The sequence below is a fragment of the Corythoichthys intestinalis genome, chromosome 1 (genome assembly GCF_030265065.1).
Source record: "Corythoichthys intestinalis isolate RoL2023-P3 chromosome 1, ASM3026506v1, whole genome shotgun sequence".
Taxonomy (NCBI): Eukaryota; Metazoa; Chordata; class Actinopteri; order Syngnathiformes; family Syngnathidae; genus Corythoichthys; species Corythoichthys intestinalis.
The window spans coordinates 45,061,251-45,082,845 of NC_080395.1; the positions used below are offsets into that span (position 1 = coordinate 45,061,251).

The following is a 21,595-nucleotide window of genomic DNA, read 5'->3' on the forward strand; positions in this document are numbered from 1 at the left end:
TTTTTTTAATTGAATTTTCATACTTTAATGGGATCGGTACAGGCAAAACACAACAAGGGTAGAAACACATAAATGATAGTTGATGCTAGATAAGGTTTTGATAACACAAAGTAAGCTTCATTCCAATAAGGTCAAGATAAGGGTACCTTCCCGGCACGATCAAGACAGCAGACGTTCTCATTCACAACTTGCACACACACCCACACAAAAAAACAAAAAAACAAAACAAAACAAACAAAAAAAAAAAACACACACAAAAAAAAAAAAATATATATATATATATATATAAATTTAAAAAAATACATAAATAAATAAAAATAAAAAAAGAAAAAGAAAGAAAGGGAGGGGGTGTTAGTAGCTCAATGGTTTTCAGCTTCAATAGGTATGGAATCTATGTAGAGTAGAAAGGGTTGCCAGATTGTATCAAAGGTTTGGAGGGAACCCTTTAAGGAAAATCTAATTTTTTCAAGTCTAAGGTTTTGCAGGATTTCTTGGATCCATTTGTTGTGTGTAGGTGGGGATGAGTGAGTCCACTTAAGGAGAATTAGCCTCCTAGCAAGTAGTGTTGTGAAAGCAATCACTTTTCTTGATGGTTTGGACAAAGCAGGTGAGGGAGATGTTCCAAAAATTGCCGTTAGGGGGTCCGGATTCAGCTTAGTGCGAAGCACTTTTCCCAAAGTGTCAAATAGAGTTTGCCAAAAGACAACTAGTTTGGGGCATGACCAAAACATATGTATATGATTGGCTGGTGAGAGTTTACATCTATTACATGCATCAGATCTTCCCGGGAAAATTTTGGCCAACCTCGCATATGTAAAATGAGCCCTGTGGAGAATTTTGCACTGTAAGAGTTGATGTCTGGAACAAATTGATGAAGAATGAACAAGATGAAGCATGTTGTTCCATTGTTCATCAGATGTATTAATGTTGAGGTCTTGGTTCCACGCTGTTCTAAGAGAATTTAAAAAAGTTGGATTGATTTTAAAAATTAAACCATATAAAGTAGACAATAAGCTTTTCTGTGTTGGTTTGAGTACAAGAAAGGCATCCATCGGCGTTTCAGGTGGGCGATTTGGAAAATGAGGAAAAAGTTTTTGAATAAAATGTCGTATCTGAAAGTAACGGAATAAATGAGAGCTTGGAAGAGTGAACCTCTTTGACAAGTCAGCAAATGAGGGAAATATGCCATCAATATAAAAATCGTCAAGAATTTGCAGGCCCTTTTTCGACCACGAGTCGAAGGCTAGGTCTGAACACGTGTTATTTATTTTCTGGCCTTTTCCTTGAAGAATTCAGAGAGGGTTATTTGGTTATTATCTATTTAATTAATAGTGTTTTATTATTAATTATTATTATTATTATAAAGAATCCAGAAAGGGTTATTTGATTGTGGCTTCTGAAAAACAATAATTTTTTACATTTATGCACTTCTGCAATCGTCACACTTTTTCTGTAACAAACTGACCCCGGCCCCTCATCAGAGAAGGGAAAAGTTATGTGGCCCTCACAGGAAAAAGTTTGGGGACCCCTGCTTTAACACATATTGCCAAAGGCAGAACAAAAACCTATCTGCCAATATATACCAATATTTTTTATTTCTATTAGATAAATGTTTCATTAAAATGCTACACATTCTTGTGTATTTGCCACTTATTGCCACAGTTAACATTGAGGCTTTGGGCCTCTTTTGATCTCGTTGTGAGTTTGTAAGGTTGTGACTTCTGATTAAACAAACTCGATGCCAATCAAAACGTTTGTTCTTTTTCCCCAAATTAGAATCGATAAGAGAACCGATAAAGAATCGAATCGTTAAGCAATATCGATAATGGAATCGGAATCATAAAAATCCTATCAATTCCCATCCCTAATGGTCGCAAAGCTAAAAGTATGTTCATCATAAATTGGCGGTTGTCATAAGTCAGCGTAGGAATGAACATATCTAGAACAGTTTGCAGTAGTTTACAGTGCTTTGATGGCACTCGTCAAATGAACAAGCTTGGTACACCAGACTCACTGCTGTTCCAGCTATTGAGTCTGGGACCCAGCTCCTTATTGGTCTCTCGAGCTCGAACGAAATTGTCCGTGCAATCAGATTCGTTTATCTGCGTGACTTGTTCTTAACGAGCAACGTCACTCTTGCGCGTTGGAAGTCCTCTCCACAACAACACAGATGGCGAACGGGAGAGCCGAGAATGTGTTCCAATCTGCGGTAAATTCAGTTTTAAATGACCAAAAACACATCGAGTTGCTAACACCCACAGTCTGTCTCGTGCTAGCCATGATGAATAAACTTCTCCGTTCTCCGCTCTCCTCATATGTTTACGTCCTCGCGCTAGTTTCTTGTCGCTTTACCATCGCCACGTCCGCCCGTCGCTTATTGGCTCACTCCGCTGTCTGTTTGCTGTGGCTTGCTCCACCCTGGGAATTTGATCTGCAGAACGGTCGCCAGGCTCAATAGCTGGAACAGCGGTGAGTCTGGTGTACCAGGCTACAAATGAACCAGACTAGGTTTTCCTTGGGCTTCAAATGTTTTACACATTGGTATGAGCATGCTTTTCAAAATTCAGAGCGTCGAAAGAGGTAATATTGTATAATTTGGTGCAGCTCCAAGTATCCAAGTTCAAAAAACAGTACCAAAGAAATGGGTTTGTGTATTTCCAAATATTCGGTTCATGTTTAAGCCACATGATCATTTTGTTTTTTTGTTCTTTTACTGTCTTTTATTCTGCTTCTCATGTGGCTTTGCCTAAGCTAACTAAGTGTGACTGTAATCACTCCAAGTGTGTTCCTCTGGAGAGTAGCACAGCGGGCAGCACAGTTCCAAACCTCTGAGAGCTTTCGGCCCATTTCCACAGTGCCGTGGTGTGTTCATGAGGAATCAGAGAAGATAACTTTTCCACACTTATCTCATTTAATGCACAAGAACACTCACTGTTTAGTTTTGTCTTTCAGATTCTCTCGGAATCAGCTCAAATCAAATTGTGCTGTCAGAGTAAGTAAATATGACCTTCTGTGAGAGGGTACGCTCTTCTCAAGTGGTACAACTAGTCATTTAATAAAACTAAAAAGAGGGAAAAAAACAAAAGGAAGCTCTCATACACAATGAACTGTGTAGGCGAGCTCCGTCAAGTGTCGTTCAGGAGCATTTTGGATCTCAGGTGAAATTGAAAATCTAAAGCAAAATGGCATACTGATTAAAGTTAAAAATACCACAAGGAAAAGCAGAATTAGTTCCAAAATGACGGTTGAGTTGCTACATTGCATCCCTGTTACCCGGCACGGTCTGTTTTTCAGATGAAGCCGCATAATCAAGTAAATAAATAAATTAATAATCCAGGCACAATTATTTTGATAATGAATTAATACATTACCAGAAAGGAATTAAGGAGAAGCTAATTGCATCATGCAAGTCTTTTTCATTAGCCTTTTCAGAGGGAATTTCATTATATGCATCACGAGGCATACACGCAGATGAAATCAAAAGGCCAGGAATATGCAAGCACATATTGAGCGACACAAGCCTCCTCTTATGGTACACCTACAAAAACAATACTCCTTTCCATATAATTTGGGGTGTGGTTAGTCATCTTATTCAGGAGGATCAAGTGCAGTTCTACACAGATACAAACTGGTACTACAATAATTAAATGTAACTTTAAAAACTTGGTTTGTCCCCACGTCTATTATTGTTACACATCATTGACAATTTGAGAGTGTTCAACATAGTTTGAAAGCAAATCGATCATATCTTTTAAATGTTAATTTGTCTGAGCAGTGTTTTAAAATTCCTTTTCAACCCTCAGTGTGCAGCAGCCGTTTGGCATTATGTCACTTACAGATTGAAAATCTGACCGTTCCTTAGATGATCATGACTGAAAGTAGTTAAGTTAGACCAGTCCTTAATTTGTAAATCACAAACAGCCAGAACGCAAAGTACGTATGCACTGACAAGTTTGACACGAGTCCTAGAATAAATGCAGATTGAACTGAAATTCAACTTGCAAATGCTCGCTTGCCATGCTAAGGGATTTAAAAATCCCAATTTCAGATATAGTAATACCCATGCTAAATGTTATTGACAATATTTACAATTACTCAGGCAAATGTATATTCATTGCTGACATAACCACAGGTGCAAACAAACTCACATACAGGACTCGATTAAATATAGCCGCCACTGCCACTGGACTGGCTTCATACTTCCATCGGGTCTATTCTCTTAAAAGCGACACACATATTTACAGATATTATTGTTAATATCATTACATAATACAACAGCTCCGCCCAGTGGTCATAGCCAATAACGATTTCTGCTGAACGTGATACTCCACAACTGTGGCCAAGTCTACAAGTCGATTATGAAAGCCAGTCAACAAGTTGCCGGATCAGCCCAAATAAGTCATGCAACACAGTGAGGCCAAAATCAAGAAGCACTGGATCCTGCTAGACCAGGATCCGGTCTTCTTGATTGACCCCTATGTTAGACCCCATTTGATTATTCCTGTTTTTTTTTGTTTTTTTTAAATGGATCACTGGAATGCTTTTGGTGAGGAAGGAACTTGCCATCTAAGAAAGTGAGTGTCTCGGTCCATTTTTGCATTTTAAACTGCTTGATCATGGTTATTCATTCCATCACTCATGCCTCTAAACACTCTGAGACAGTTTGGGAGGATGGTATAACAACACAATGTTGCTTTTTTGGAAGCTTTTGTCTCATCAGGACTTGTCTTGTCTGCACATTTTTTCTACTATTTCAGCGATTTCAAGGGATATTAGAAGCTCTTGTTTAATGTTTGAAGTAGAGCTGAAACGAATACTCGAGTAACTCAAGTTTAAAAATTGATCCGAGTAATTTTATTCGCATCAAGGAATCGTTTAATCTTGCTAGCTCTAAGCATCACGTTTTGCCTGGACTACTTTTAAAGGCTGAGTGCAGGACAACGCGCTGACGTCACGTGCGTAGAGGAAGCAGTAATATCTGACTGCAGCCAACAGCTACTACAAACTATGCCAACGTTGCTACAAACTACACCCGCATGATCCTAAGGTTATAGCGTCTGATGTGTCTCATAGATATCACATGTACATGGAACTATATGCGAAATGACAGATTTGCTGGCGTTAGTAAAAAGCCACCATCTTTAAGCAGTTAATTTCTCAGCTTTCATAAATAAGATTAACGTTGCTAACGTAACGTTAGCCCTGCGGAGGGCTAGGTTTCTAGTAATTATGACTACTGTCAATGCGTGGCTAACGTGTCTTACATACAAGCTTTATTTAGTCTGTAAAAACACAGCGGTGTAGAGTGATGAGGGTGTACAATAAACAAATAATAAAGCTAACTGTCAATTTTAGCTCAGTAGTCATTGCTGGACAAAACACCAAGTAGCACTGGTGCCTAATGTGCTCCAATACAGCAGGTATCATACATTTATTTTGAACACTGCAAAAACTCAAAATCCTATCATGACTTACAATTTAGACTAACTGAAAACTTAACTAGAACTTAAAACTGCTTGACACAAATGAAAATTCAACACTTGGGAAAAACACCTAACTTTTAAGTGATGTGTATTATAAAGTGTAATGACATTTTAGGTAGGAAAACATATATATATATATATAAAGCTAGAAGTTTTTTGAGTGAAAGCTGTTTTTTTTTTTTTTTTTTTTTTTTTTTTTTTTTTTTTTTTTTTTTTTTTGAGTCACATCTGAGAAGCAATTTTTGGCTGTTTTCAACAATGTACATCGAAAATAAAGGCATTGATGGTCTGAAAATGGTTCGATATTAGGTAAAATGTCTTGTTTTCTCATGTATATTCATAACTGGTCTTTACCTTAAAAAATAAAAAATAAAAAAATAAAGGTTTTATCCGATTACTCGATTAATCGATAGAATTTTCAGTCGAATACTCGATTACTAAATTATTTGATAGCTGCAGCCCTGGTTTAAAGTATAAGAGTGAGGCTGCAACAACTAATCGATTACATCTATCTAAATCAATTTAATAAAGTAGTTGCCAACTACCATATTGGCCTGAATATAAGACTGCCCTGATTATAGGACGAACCCCTCTTTTTCAAGACTCAAGTTTGAAAAAAGACTTTTTGAACACCAAATATTTTTTATACAGAAAATGATTACAGTACATCTGAAACAAATGATTATAACAATATATTTGAGAGAAAAAGCATGTTATTTTGCCTCATTCAAATCTTAATATCTGAACATTTAATTATGTAAACTAAAGTGCAATCACATTTGTAAATGAATGGCTTCTGGTTTTTGAAATGTAAATAAACCAATCTATTGTGATAAAACAACAAAATTGCAATAACTGCGTTAACCATCAAATTGAAATCTAACTGTAACTGCAGTCTTGAAACAAATCTGAATAAGGAAAAACATTGCAATAAAATAATGCAAACTGGTAACACTAGTAGCTGAGATCTGTCATGAGAGAACATTGCTTCAATGATATCTGGCGCCATCTAGCGTCGTGAATGGGGAGAGTAGCTGAGATCTGTCATAAAACAACATTGCTTCAGTGATATCTGGCATCATCTAGCGTTGTGAATGGGTATAATGTCTAGACCGCGAATATAAGACGACCCCCTCTTTTTCAATCTTATTTCAATGCAAAAAACACCGTCTTATATTCAGGCCAATACAGTAATTTGATAATCGATTTATGCCGAAAGCTATGAGCAGTCCCGTTTGGGTCCTTGTTATGTGTAATGTGAGGGAGTGTATGGATTGGAGCAACAGAGAGAGAGCTCACGTTGGGTTGCTAAATCAGTACTGTATTATGAAGTTAGATTGTCTATTGTGTTGTTAGATCCAGTGTGCCTCTGTCAGACGTGAGTAAATGATGCCAATTGTATTGTTTGTATTCTTTGTTGATAAGATGTATGTATGTAGCATGGAGCACTAAGCTATTTAGCAATTATGCTAATCAGTGTCTTAAGTGTCCGTTTGTATTGTGTTTTGGGGAAGCATATTAGCACTTGAGTTATTGTTAGATTGTAAAGTTTCTCATTTCTTTTTATGAAGAAACCACACACATAAACCCATTCATACAACAGCTTAGTCTTCTTTCAACACAAACTCCCATTCAAACTGTAAGAGAGTGTGCTTTGAAATTGGATTTGGATTGCGGTTATGAACTCCTCCTTCGATTTTGTTGTTTAGTTTGTTTAAAGAAAATAAATGAGTCATTGACCAATTTATATCAGCGCTTTGCCTACAAGACACAAAGGTTAATCAGCAGCACTTTTTTTTTTATTTGAATGAAGAGGACTTGTGTCTGATTTGTGTACTGAGAAATTATTTTTATGTACTTAAAATAGTACAGTCGTAGACTACAGTCAGGGAGCTGTAATATATACAGTGCCTTGCAAAAGTATTCGGCCCCCTTGAATCTTGCAACCTTTCGCCGCATTTCAGGCTTCAAACATAAAGATATGAAATTTATTTTTTTTGTCAAGAATCAACAACAAGTGGGACACAATCGTGAAGTGGAACAACATTTATTGGATAATTTAAACTTTTTTAACAAATAAAAAACTGAAAAGTGGGGCGTGCAATATTATTCGGCCCCTATACTTTCAGTGCAGCAAACTCACTCCAGAAGTTCAGTGAGGATCTCTGAATGATCCAATGTTGTCCTAAATGACCGATGATGATAAATAGAATCCACCTGTGTGTAATCAAGTCTCCGTATAAATGCACCTGCTCTGTGATAGTCTCAGGGTTCTGTTTAAAGTGCAGAGAGCATTATGAAAACCAAGGAACACACCAGGCAGGTCCGAGATACTGTTGTGGAGAAGTTTAAAGCCGGATTTGGATACAAAAAGATTTCCCAAGCTTTAAACATCTCAAGGAGCACTGTGCAAGCCATCATATTGAAATAGAAGGAGCATCAGACCACTGCAAATCTACCAAGACTCGGCCGTCCTTCCAAACTTTCTTCTCAAACAAGGAGAAAACTGATCAGAGATGCAGCCAAGAGGCCCATGATCACTCTGGATGAACTGCAGAGATCTACAGCTGAGGTGGGAGAGTCTGTCCATAGGACAACAATCAGTCGTACACTGCACAAATCTGGCCTTTATGGAAGAGTGGCAAGAAGAAAGCCATTTCTCAAAGATATCCATAAAAAGTCCCATTTAAAGTTTGCCACAAGCCACCTGGGAGACACACCAAACATGTGGAAGAAGGTGCTCTGGTCAGATGAAACCAAAATTGAACTTTTTGGCCACAATGCAAACGATATGTTTGGCGTAAAAGCAACACAGCTCATCACCCTGAAAACACCATCCCCACTGTCAAACATGGTGGTGGCAGCATCATGGTTTGGGCCTGCTTTTCTTCAGCAGGGACAGGGAAGATGGTTAAAATTGATGGGAAGATGGATGCAGCCAAATACAGGAACATTCTGGAAGAAAACCTGTTGGTATCTGCAAAGACCTGAGACTGGGACGGAGATTTATCTTCCAACAGGACAATGATCCAAAACATAAAGCCAAATCTACAATGGAATGGTTCAAAAATAAACGTATCCAGGTGTTAGAATGGCCAAGTCAAAGTCCAGACCTGAATCCAATCGAGAATCTGTGGAAAGAGCTGAAGACTGCTGTTCACAAACACTCTCCATCCAACCTCACCGAGCTCGAGCTGTTTTGCAAGGAAGAATGGGCAAGAATGTCAGTCTCTCGATGTGCAAAACTGATAGAAACATACCCCAAGCGACTTGCAGCTGTAATTGGAGCAAAAGGTGGCGCTACAAAGTATTAACGCAAGGGGGCCAAATAATATTGCACGCCCCACTTTTCAGTTTTTTATTTGTTAAAAAAGTTTAAATTATCCAATAAATTTTGTTCCACTTCACGATTGTGTCCCACTTGTTGTTGATTCTTGACAAAAAAATTAAAATTTTATATCTTTATGTTTGAAGCCTGAAATGTGGCGAAAGGTTGCAAGGTTCAAGGGGGCCGAATACTTTTGCAAGGCACTGTATATATATATTTTTTTGTGAACGAAATGGTCAACCATTTTGCCTTCATTGTTACTTATAACATGCATGTAACAACTGAGAAAAAAGTGACATTGAGCCAATTAATCATTAAATTATTTGTCTTATTAATCGATTATAAAAATAAATTTTAGTTGTAGCCCTATATAGAAGGTAAAATCCAACATAAACAAGTAACAGTAGAAAAAATGTAGGGATTTCTCTGGTAAGCAGATTGATAAAAAGTAAATGATTATGTTCAATTTATATTTTTTATTCCGTCCATACTTTGGACAAAACATAATTACATCATCTAATTGCACTGCAAAGTTGATCATTCTGTACATAATTACTGTGGAAAACAACCAGCCTTTTAAGCTTTTTATGGCAGCAGTACGCTTCAGAATCACCATTACTTTGCCGCACACACTAAGACCAAAGATGTGTGCCAATGAAAAGCATCCTGTGCCTACTAAAAAGTCTAATTGTATGTCCTGACATTTGTCCGAACATTGTGTGTGAGGATTAAATGCCAACAGTGAGGGAGCACTGCACAAGCTGCCTCTTCAGTGTATATTTTTTGGGGGGCCTCTCCCTCGCTACCAGGGCGTCTGATATCTTTTGAATTATTTATTCGCCAAGCCGCCGGACAGTCGTCACAGCGACAGAGGGCCCGTAGCGCTCGTCTGATGACGTCTCCCTCCGACAGTGGCCATTAGCGCACTGTGGAAAGGGTGCTAATGAGCAGGGCCATAGTATTGTAATCCACTCCATATCCTTCCTAACCTCCAGACCCTCCACAATGAATAAAGAATGAAGGAAACATTTACAAAGATCTGAGTACAGCGCTTTTTAATTGGGTTTTAAAAAAAAAAAAAAAAAAAAAAAAAGGTTAGATTGAAAAGGCAAGATAGGAACAACCAGCCGGTTTCCTATTAAGGAGAAATGTCAAGCGCAGTGGCGAAGCAATAGTCTGTGTGCATCCTTTTGTTGTCCTCCCTGACATTGAAGGCTAATTTTTCATGGTTATTTGAACTGGAAAATGAAAGAGAGGTTTGCGATTATTTCTTATAAATGACAACACAATCGCATTACGCTTCAGTACAAACACAGAGAGGATATTGCCTTTTCATATTTCATGTGAAAGTAATGGATGGGCTATGCAAAGAGGAACCGAAAGAAAGACAAATGGTGAAAGAAAGCCCCCCGTGTTTGATTTGTATTAGAAATGGATAGAGGTAGGAGAGCTTTTTTTCAGTAAGTGCGAGCACTCTCGTGGATGGTTTAAGTGCCTGTGCAGTGTAATCATTGGATTTCTTTAGCAATTAGCTATGAGCGACCAGCAAGGGTGCTTGTTAGAAGAAAGGTTGCCCGGTTTATCCACTCTATTCTCCTGGAGAAAAATGTACTGTATATCCATTATATACCCCCCTTGTGCAATGTAATGAATACAACACATACCTCCACCAAGGCCAAGCAATCTTAATTGGGAGCACGCCTTGGTAGACACCAATTTCCTGTATATACATTTTGTCAAGAAAAACAGAGATGTGCTCGTGCCCTACAAGGGTGGTGCCTTGAAATGCGAGATTTTTGAGATTTCAGATGAGCGCTAAATTTTGGCAGCAGACCGAATTCACAACATGCAGCAGTTTAGCAGATTGTGAACAACTCTTCAAAAAATCAATCAGGCTTTAGGCTGTTGATTTTCACTTCCAGTTGAAGTTTACACTCAAACAGCAGAGGCAGTAATATGTAGCAATACAGAAGCACATTTTTTCTTATGTGCAAAAAAACAACTAACATAATGGCAGTCTACGCAGGAGTTAAGGCTGTATGCATGTATACTGTATCGGTACAGCATGTCTACATTATTCTGCCACCAGTTTGTAAGAAGTGTATATTCTATTTAGTTCTGTCATTACTGCATGTTTTTATAAGTTTATTTTCATACAGATTTCCTTATTTTAAAACAATGATACATGGTAAACATTTACAAAAAGCATTACGACAAATAGGATTAGCAAAAGGACAAGTATTAAATGGTGCATTAATATAAAATGTTCATTCATATTAACATGCTCATTACAACTTCTCTATTCTTATTTTCTTTTTGTTATAGAATTGCATTTTTTCATGCTGTGGTTATTCATCGGTTTTCCACTCCTAATAAGCAGATATGAAAATGTTCCTTGGCAAAGAAAAAAGTTAAATTCCCACTCTCCATTTCTCCTTCCCTTGTATCATTGAAAATCTTGATTTAGCAAGTTGTTAAAGTTAGGAGAGAAAAACACGCATCAACGATGCCCTATATTTTAAATGAAATTGATTGGAAAAATTGATATTCATAACTCAGCTGAGTCTCTTTTATCTCAGCGTATGCTGCCATAAACAAACAACCCGTCAGGCCCACGGCTGCAGATAAGGCAGGCGGCGCGATGACCATAGTGGAGGATGGCAAAGCAGCCCACTGTGGACAGGCATAATAAGAAACTTGTTTACTTCAAGTTTACAAATACTGAATGGCTTGCCGTTACGCTGAGAACTCAACTCGGTGTGAGAGCTGCGAAACGGACACCTAAAGCCCTGGGTTGAGCGCTTTACACACGTCCCGCCATGGCAACATTGATTTTCTGCGCTAATACCTCCACACAACAGTCCACCGACAGATGGATGTACTACAAAGATATGCAAATTGCGCATTCAATAAATCGACAAGTAGAGATCTTTTTTCAGTCAGTGCAAGTCCACCGTATTGGTCTGTGGTGCCTAAAAGTGCAGATAAACAGATAAGCACCTGTTAATGAGCACATACGCACGAATCTGCACATACGAACCCTACAAACTTGTGGAGTTCACGTTTGTTATCTCATTGGCAGGCATTAAATTGCCAGCCCTTACAGTTCAAATAGAATGGACGTCTGTCGTTGTCAGTGGCAAGGAATCAGGACTGTTTGAGAAAAGTGTAAATTGAATTAAATTGAAAATGGCAATTCTACCAGAAACTACTTGATAAATATTCAAATTGTCATTTCTGTCATCAATCGATCCATTTTTTTTCACAGCTTCTTCACACTAGGTTCAAAGGTGTGTTAGCGCTAATCCCAGCTGTCTACAGGCAACAGGCAGGACAGACACTGGACCGTTCACTTGTCAATTACAGTACACATAGAGACAAACAACCATTCATGTGTACTTTTGTTTTTGGAATGTGGTCCTAGGGAAACATCACAGCCTTAATGATACCTTGAATGAGATTACTCTTCTCCCAATTCTCAAAGTTTTAACTTGACATCCTTCAAATGATGATATGCGCTTAGCTGTCCAAGAATGGATAAAATTTGAAATTGGTATTTTTTTTTTTTTTTTTTACTCTCATGCTGGTACACATGTGGTGAGCAGAGCACACATTTATATTCATACAAAAGTGCTATTTGGTCAACAATATGGAGACTTCACTGTATGTACTGTTAATTTTGTCATATTACAGTCATTATTTGTGTCTGTGTTCAATGAACACAGTACAGAACATTAAAAGTGTGACTTTCTTCACAGCAGTCTATACTTTTAATTGTCAAGTTTTCCCCCCGCGTAAGCAAGTATATTTTGTGTATAATAGCAAAACAAACAGTGGGTATAGTCATATTCGGCGTGCTTATTAGTCAGATATGAGACAAAAGCTGCTGGGTGTATGTCATATATAATAGATGTGGGCTGTCTTGTTAAGCCCAGCAGGCTGTGTGTGGCTGTGTCTCAGTGGAGGGGAGGCTCTGAAGCGGGCTCTACCTGGTAATTAAAGAGAGTTTGTGGCAAAAGCCAAACATCAGGAGAGATGAGATATGAACAAAAGAGTTGTGACAGTTTCAGGTTAGATGAATTTTGTGCATGAGTGTGTCCCTTTTTTTTAGTTGTTGCCAAATGAAAAATCAATACATTTTCCAGGCTATACATATTCAGAGTGTCCACCGTGCTTCTGCCCTGAATTGGGAGGGCAGGCTGGTGGGCGGGGGGTTGACTGTGGGGAGAGTGGCCTGTTCGCCTGTCATAACTGTACCATCGCATTTTCCAAGCCACTGGTGAATATTTCAGACTTGATGTGATTGCCCTTCATGACAGCGGCTTTTTTTCTTCTTCTCAGACACCCTTTCCACCCTCCCACCAATTCTGTGAGCTCCTATTGAATAGCTGCAAATAGGTGAAGGCATTGTAGTGTGAACGAGAGGGAGAAGGGGAAAAAGATGCATTAATAAAAGGAGGGTGATTTAAGAGGAAACTAAAGAGAGTGACCGCAAACATGCATGGGAGGGGTGGCATGGAGCCAGAATGACCCTTTGTGCGGGACATTGTCCCTCGGGCACACTAGATGGAAGAGTAGTGCCCAGTGATGCTTTTGCCCCCATGTAGGCTTTTAGTCCCCATCTTCCAGCAGGCAAAAGTGCAGCCCGCGTCACCCATTGTGGACGTAATATTTGTTAGTAAGCGGACATTCAAGAAATTCACAGTCTTGTGCGCGTGCATGTGTGTGGCAGGGCAGAAGAGTGAGCAGTCCCTGAATGTTCACTCCCTGTGCAGCCACATTAACCTAGATCCTTCTTCATCACTCAACACAAAGAGAAGTAGAGCGCCACTCACTTTTTTTTTTTTTTTTGTAATGTATGTAAACATGCCATTATGGTGAACTATTTCTAATTAGCGATATTTCCCACGAGAGACACCACTTTAGGGGAAAATATCTAATTCATCTTGCTTGGTGGGTGTTATAGAACAGCTCTTCATTTATAGAAATGCACTGCCGCTTTGAGATAAGAGTGTTCTGATTGATGTTTTTTTTTTTTTTTTTTTTTTTTTTTTTTTTTTTTAACGAGATGTCGCTTTTCCTTTGACTTGTTTGCATGTATTTGATATACCAGTTGGTAGTTGGCGGTAGTGAACTCAACTCACTTCACAACCAATAGCAGTTTGATCATGAACAATGTTTGTTATCAAATTAAGTTAGGAAAAAAAATGACAACACTGAATTTGAAAAAAAAAAAAAAAAAACAAAGACCTTTACCTCATGAAATTATTTAATATGAAAATGCTTGTTGTGTAGCTGTTAAGCATCACTGAAACAGCTATAATATATATTAGGGTTGTTCCGATCATGTTTTTTTGCTCCCGATCCGATCCCGATTGTTTTAGTTTGAGTATCTGCCGATCCCGATATTTCCCGATCTGATTGCTTTTTTTTGCTCCCGATTCAATTCCAATCATTCGTTCATTCCATGCCGCTTTTCCTCACGAGGGTCGCGGAGGTGCTGGAGCCTATCCCAGCTAACTCGGGGCAGTAGGCAGGGTCAATTCCAATCATTCCCGATAATTTTTCCCGATCATGTACATTTTGGCAATGCATTAAGAAAAAAAGGAATAAAACTCGGACGAATATATACATTCAACATCCAGTACATATGTACTGTATTTGTTTACTATGACAATAAATCCTCCAGATGGCATTTACATTCTTTCTGTGAGAGGGATCCACGGATAGAAAGACTTGTGACTTTGTATATTGTGACTAAATATTGCCATCTAGTGTATTTGTTGAGCTTTCAGTAAATGATACTGTAGGCATGCCCAAATGCATGACGGGAAGTGGAACCATGACCGTGCGTAGTGCTACCAATTGATATATCTTCTCAGCGTTGGGAAATAACTTAAGGTGTTAAGAAAAAGATCAATTGCTACCTTGCTTCCCCACATTGCTTCTCATGATATTTCTAATCATAGGGAGAGGGATGGTAAGGCTTTAGCCAATTAAAAAAAGGCTCCAAAGGCTGCCAAAATTCATTCTACTCATTTTACGCTGCCTTTTACCTCTCTATATAGGTAAAACGTCGCCATTACAGATTGAGCGCAACAATGCGTGAGTGGGTCCTGCAGCGCATGCATTAAATTGCATTAAATATTTTAACGTGATACTTTTTTTTTTTTTAATTAATTACAGCCATTATTAGGATAAATTTGATAACCCTACCTTTAAGCCTAAACTAAAGACTCTGGATGAGTGTAACATATTATGTCTGTAACGTTAAATACAATTAGAAAACGATTTAATTTAAAAAAATATATATTAAAAAAAAAAGGCATGGCCGATATTTTTTTGCCGATTCCGATACTTTGAAAATGACGTGATCGGACCCGATCGGTCGGCTTTTTTCCCAAAAAGCTTAATGCTAACACGTAATGGGAAACATTACACAAACTGGCTAAAGAAGAGCAACTACATTTATGCTGCAGGGTTGCAGTTGTTTGAGCAATGAGCATTTAAGTAAACGGTAATGCAACACATTTAGGTAATGCACTCAGAGGCATGTATTCTTTATCCTCTGCAAAAATCAGTAGTTTACTGAGTAACTTACTGTAGTTTTGAAAATCTTCATTTGTGTCTGTACTGTCTGCCATTAGAAGAGTCACACACAACAGAGAGACAAATTAAATATTGATGTTATGGCAAACTCTAAAGGTTTTCTTGCTTTAAAATGGTACTATACATGTGGGGGTGAATGTGACAAGTTTAGGATGGAAGACTTGTAGGGCTCGTGTGTGATGAGCAGTTGGGGGGGTCGGTGTGAGCCATGGCTGCTGTTTGTGATTAACTTGCCCTTTAAAGTTGTTTTAGTTATTAGCTGCCCTAACCCTCGTACCCCTCCTCCATCTTGCAAGGCTCCTCCCTCCCCTACACTCGCCCTCAGCCCCATGGAGACACAAAGTATTCATTCACATTTAGATCCTGAGGTCACAGCAGGGCCAGCAGCAAGAGGGAGATGCCTGCCTGCCTGCATGTGTCGTGCCCCCCCCCTCAATAGACAGGTCAGGAATCTAACACGTAACATTGACCAGCAGCACTGAGGTAGCTTCTTTCCTTTCTGTGAAAATGTGTGGGAGACAGGGAGCACTGTGTATCCGCAAATCTGAGTTACTTTAATGTTGAATTCCTGCATCTTTACTCTATAGCCTAAAATATTGGGACACTTACAGTAAGTGAAAATGTGGAGTTCTGCAGCAACACTTTGTCTGTAGATTGTCGTAAAGGTTTTTCATGGGTCGTGTCTCTCAGGTTCATCAACACTACCTCATTCAAACACCATGCTTTGTATTGGGAAAGGACTAAAGACCTTTTCTAATCTGTCTCACAATTATTCGGTAAAATGACAAATGAAGGATGATCTAGAGTTGTGTGTAAGTTTATCTTACATAATGGGGAAACGTACGATGTAACTTGGCCATACAGGGAGAACTTGAACAGTTTAGGAGTGTGTGTCAGAGAGTGTGGGCTTTTGATTGGATGCATGTTGGGAGGGGTGGTCATGTTGCATATGTGGGGTGCAGAGGTGCTGATATGAGGACAATGCATGAAAGCCCTCAGCACGGCTCCTGTGTCTCATTGTCCTGCGGTGCCCCTCCTGTCACTTCCATTTTGCACCCTCCAGTCCAGAGTCAGGACAACTTTGATACGAGGAAAGGGGTGCAGGCGTCATGGAGTGATTTAGGGGGGTGCAAAAGGGGGATTAAAAAAAAGAGAGAGAGGCTCTATGAACTGTGAAATAAGATCGCTTTTTATGCGACAGTGCAGAGCTAAAAGAAAAAAAAAAGGAATATGTCGAGGCCTGGATAAAGCAGTGGAAGTTCACCTCAGAGTTACACAGCAGTCGGGTGACACCTGGTTAAAACGAGAGCGATGAGAATGAGGCCCCCGTCTGGCCTTTTGTAAATGTAGGCAGAGTGTTTTGAGGAAGCCCCTCTCAGGTAGGACGGCGACTGCTCTTTCAAGAAAGTCAGCCGCCATCACAAGCGAGCATGGAGGGAGGAGCCTGACCTAGTGAAAGATATTCAGACTGACTATTATTACTTGCTGCTCTTCTTCTCCACAGTCTGGGAAGGAATACTGGAAAGTGCAGTGGTTACCATCAATTATTTATTAGGGACGTTTGTGCTTGTCAGTCTGATTAGCGTCAGTGTAATCACTGCTCCTATGTGTGTGTGTGGGTGGCTGGGGGAAACCAAGGCTGTTCCTGCTCATCATGAAGGTAATATTGTTTTTTTGTTTCAGTCTCATCTTCACCGGACGTCCTTTGCATAGCATCTGCTTTTGTCATCTCCAAATATTTCTTCCGTTTTTTTCTACACTCCTGTTCTCTTCTCTAATCCTCTGTCTCTCTCTCTCTTTTTGTTGGCTCCCCCTCCCTCTTGTGCACCTCATTAATGTGTGTGTGAGTTCTCCCGGCTTGTAAAGAGTGACATCTATGGGCCTGATGAGGCCCCTGCACTCACCGTGTTACACACACACACAAGAGGGAAGGAAAGCTGCTAGATGTCTAGGGTGTGTAGGTTTGTGTGTGGCTGATGTGGACTGTCCTTACTGAGTGAGTGGCAGAGCAAATCTGATCCTCGTCTGCTTGGAACAAATGGGTGTAATGTGTGTGTCAGCCGAGAGTTTATTCAGCCTGCATGATTAGATTAATGGAAGTGCTTCATATCGTTGTATTAGGATGGTTAATGAAGACAATTAATTAGGAGACATCCTTCAGGCTATTGGTCTTTGCATATCCCAAATTTGGGTTACAAATGGCCTGCTGCCATGCCTTGGAGTGTTGCTGTCTGAAGTGTTCTAGAGCTGTTTTTTTATAAACTGTTTTGTTCATTTGGCGTCTTTACTCTTAGGCCACTTTTGACCTTTCATTAATTGTGTTTTGCATGGCTTTTATTTATTTATGTATTTTAGACTAGAGTTGAGACTATTTTAAATATACATATACTTAGATAAAAAGCTGCTCCTGGATTTAAATAAATTTTTAAAAGGGCTCTTACTCTGGGTTGCTTGGACAACAAGTTTGTCTATATTGGAGGGACCCCAGAAAATTGCAACTTTACAATGAAAAGAAAATTGTTTCTAATATTGTAACCTTTGTGTTAATATCAGTTAAAACCAACTACTGGCTGAATTGATCATGTTGTGGCTGGCCAGTGTATGTATTCAAAACACAAAGGGGAAAATGTATCATGTGGGCATTATGTACAGGAAGTCTAAAGGGAAACTGACAGGCATTAGTGCATCAGATGTCTATGTAAAGCATAACATACTGTGTGTGAAGTCTGTAATAATGTAGAAGGGGGAATTAGTCCCACTACAAGTGTCACAGTGGAACAAAATAGTACTCCCCACCCCCTTAAAAAATGTACCTGGGGATTATTTTGTAATCTTAGTACTCGTGCAGCTGTGCAGTATCATAATTCCAGTAAAATTGAGGATGTCTTGTTGTGAAGGACTATTTAAGAGCTGGCTCCCCAGCTGGGGATAGGCTGCACTGGGTAGATTTGATGGTTTGTTTTGGTAACATAAAAGTAACATTGGACAAAATAAATGGGAAAAGTATTCTTTTGGATTTTTGTTAGGAAAAAAAACTTGACAGTAGTAGTACATAAAATGTGTCGTTGGTGAGAAAATACCTGCCGTCTTACTTGAAATACAAGAAACCACCACGTCTGAAAAAAACAACCTTTCAGGTTGTTAAGCGTGACTTACGATATGTCAGTCATTGGTCACGCATGCTGCTCTCCGGCCCAAACCGCCACTGCTCTACATAAAATGTTTTTTCTATTTTATTGTTATCCTAACACTGCATTACGAATAAATTAACAAATTTAATAGCTTAATTAGTACTGGAAGCAATTTGCTATGTTTTTTTTAAGTCATGATAGAAGAAGTGCAATGTTAACTGTGTATACATTTATTTTATCCTTAACAATTTTTTAAAAATATCAGTTTCAAATGTGCTTATTTGGCTATTGTTATTATGCATCATTAATTTGGGTTTATTTAGCAATCTAACTGGCAGACAATACACTCAAAAGTGTGAACCCCCTAAAACATATCTCACTCTTTAATGTGTTTCTTAAACCCCTCCTGATATCTTTGTTCTGGATTTATAATAGGTATTTTTTATTTAGTGTTTATTTTAATTTGTAAACATATTTTAATTTATATCAAAGTGATACTACCATTCATAGAATAGAATCAAATAGAATAGAAAGGCTTTATTGTTCTTGTAACGAGATTCAAAGCTTCACCATAATGTGCACCACATAAAACATAAGCACAAGTACAAAAAGGCTAATATAAAAACTTCAGAGCAAGTTTCCTCCATTGTCATACAAGGGCCATCCATTGCACTCCTTTCGGCAGTTCGATTTGTTCACAAAGCTTCCATGACGTCCTATCTTCACGTGTGCGCGTCGTGTTAGACCACTGAAAGGATAAACAGCAAATGTCGGGGATAATGTAACATCATAAAAGTGGTTTTTGCTGCGGGTAGTCATGTGGCGAGCTCAGTCGGGCTGGCCATGTGATGGCTGCGGGGCTGAATACTTGAACAGGATATTTCAGTACGGCTGTTGTAACGCCGTCAATACGTCAATAGCTCGTAGTGTCGGGACCTCAGCATGAAAGCATTTTCTAAAGAGCATTTAAGCACATTTGCTGAGAATTAGCTGACTTGTGTAATAACTGATAAGGCCTATTGACCACGCGGCCTAGTTTAGTGTTTTGGGATCAATGCCGTTGCATGCGGGGTCCCGCTACTTTTAAACAAACTTTACAGGCTAAGGGGATGTTCAAGGGGCACTGGAGGGAAATAAAGGTGATTGATGGCCTTTTTATTATCTGTTTTCGTTATCTTTTCCTCTGTGTGTTACTTACAAACGTCATTATTGGATATCTATTGTTTGGACTTCGACGCCGCCTAAATGGGCTGATATATCGAGCGGAGGCTTTTAAGATGGTGACAAGGGATTTCTGCCTTTGACTTGGAATGAAATAAAAGGAGTTTTGCCTCTTGAAGGTTTTAAATATGTATGATTTTTCTTTTCCCCATCAATCTATACACCCAGATTACAACAGTGTATTTTGGTCTGTCTCTTGCACTTTTAAAATAAAGCTAAGTTGACCACGTAATGTAAAACCACATCACTGTAGAAATGGAAATATATATCTTTTTCTCTTTCAATATATTTCCAGTGGAGGCAGAAGCGTGAAAGCAGGCAGCAGATGTGTCCTCTTTGTTTGCAAACCTCGTAAGCGTGTGTCAGCAAATGTAATTGTTGCGAGCTCCTATAGAAGCAAAATGCTGCCGTCCCTTTAAGTGCTTCCACCAATTCTGATGGCTTGGTGATTTACATTTCCCGTTCTCCCTCCCCCTTCAGGAGAGCTGAGTGAGGATGTGGAGGCTGCTAGTGAGACCACCACAGACCAGGAGGACCAAACCAAAGACAGAGAAAGTGGGGGGGAGAAGGAGCTCACCAAAGGGACAGGTAAGGCCAATATTTACAAAACGCACACATATTGGGCGGGCAGGGGCGCTGCGGGTGGGAAACACGGGGGGCCCCGCTCCTGAATAGTGCTGAACATAAGGCCTTTTGTTCAACTGAACCATATTTTAACAACATAGTGAGAGCAGTTGCAATCACAGCTCGTCCTTTCGGGGCAAGTGTACTGTTGGTGCTAGTTGTAGCACGTGTGTGTTTAGCTCCGCCCCCTTACACACCGAAGCAAGAGCACACACTTCACTTGGACACCATCCCATCAGGAGGGTTTCTGTGTGAGGCATGCCGTGTTGTGGCCGAGGACACTTGTAGAGACAGATGACTTGAGGGAGCATTAGTTGGGGTTGTTTTATTGGTTGCGTTATTTGTGTTGAATATCACTGGGCAATTATAATCCTGCTTTTCTACTTTTGAAACTTTTTCACAAGGCTGGTGTATTAAGCTATGAGTAAGCCGATTTAGTTTTTTTTTAGGTTTGAGTTTGGTTTATTATTATTATTGGTCTGGTTGTTGTTTTTTTTAACTCATTTTTTTTAACTCATTGGTTGCCATTGACAATGACAGACAAATCAGAGTTGCTTTAAAAACAGAGACAACTCTGATTAAAAACAAATCAGAGTTGCATTAAAAACAGTTAAGAACTGTTTTTAACAGTCAAGAACTGTTTTTACATTGACCACACAGTAATTATGGCATATTAATATTTATAACATTTAAACTGAGGAAACATAAACAACCTTCCTAAATTCCAAAAAAAAAAAAAAAAAAACGAAACTTGCTATAAGTCACCCGGATTTAGGATTTTAAGTAGACAGAACTCATATTTTTAAATTATCTTAAGTAACTCTTTTCAGTATTCCTTAATCGGAGTATCAAGTGAATATTGTGAATTTAAAATGTCAAGTTCTAACTACTGAACGAACCACTACTTCACGTGTTGAGTTAAAACTACTGTACTTAATTGAAAACTTAAAATATTTAGTTTTAATTGATAACTTGATTTTTCCCAGTTTTCCATCAAAACTTTAAGGTTCTGGTGAAATTGGGGGACTTCAAATGTCAAATTTTACCAACATTTTTTTTTTAAGGTGTAATGAAAATCAAATTCCTGCTCATGATTGAAATGTCAGAAAAAAATGTGTCAACATAATTGCTGACTCTTGATATAGAACAAAGATTGTGCCCTCACTATGGTACAGCATCTCTTCCCTGCAAGTAGGATA

The 21,595-nt window shown here is 38.9% G+C and overlaps 1 protein-coding gene across 15 annotated transcripts in view; it reads left to right on the forward strand.

Annotated features, from left to right (window-relative positions):
- zfhx3b (zinc finger homeobox 3b) overlaps positions 1-21,595 on the forward strand; it is a 533,557-nt gene that overhangs the window by 485,517 nt on the left and 26,445 nt on the right. For all 15 annotated transcript variants that reach the window (XM_057852651.1, XM_057853147.1, XM_057853219.1 and 12 more), the window contains one exon: positions 20,253-20,360. In XM_057852651.1, coding sequence (XP_057708634.1) covers positions 20,253-20,360 — 108 coding nt within the window. The remainder of the gene's footprint in view (positions 1-20,252; positions 20,361-21,595) is intronic.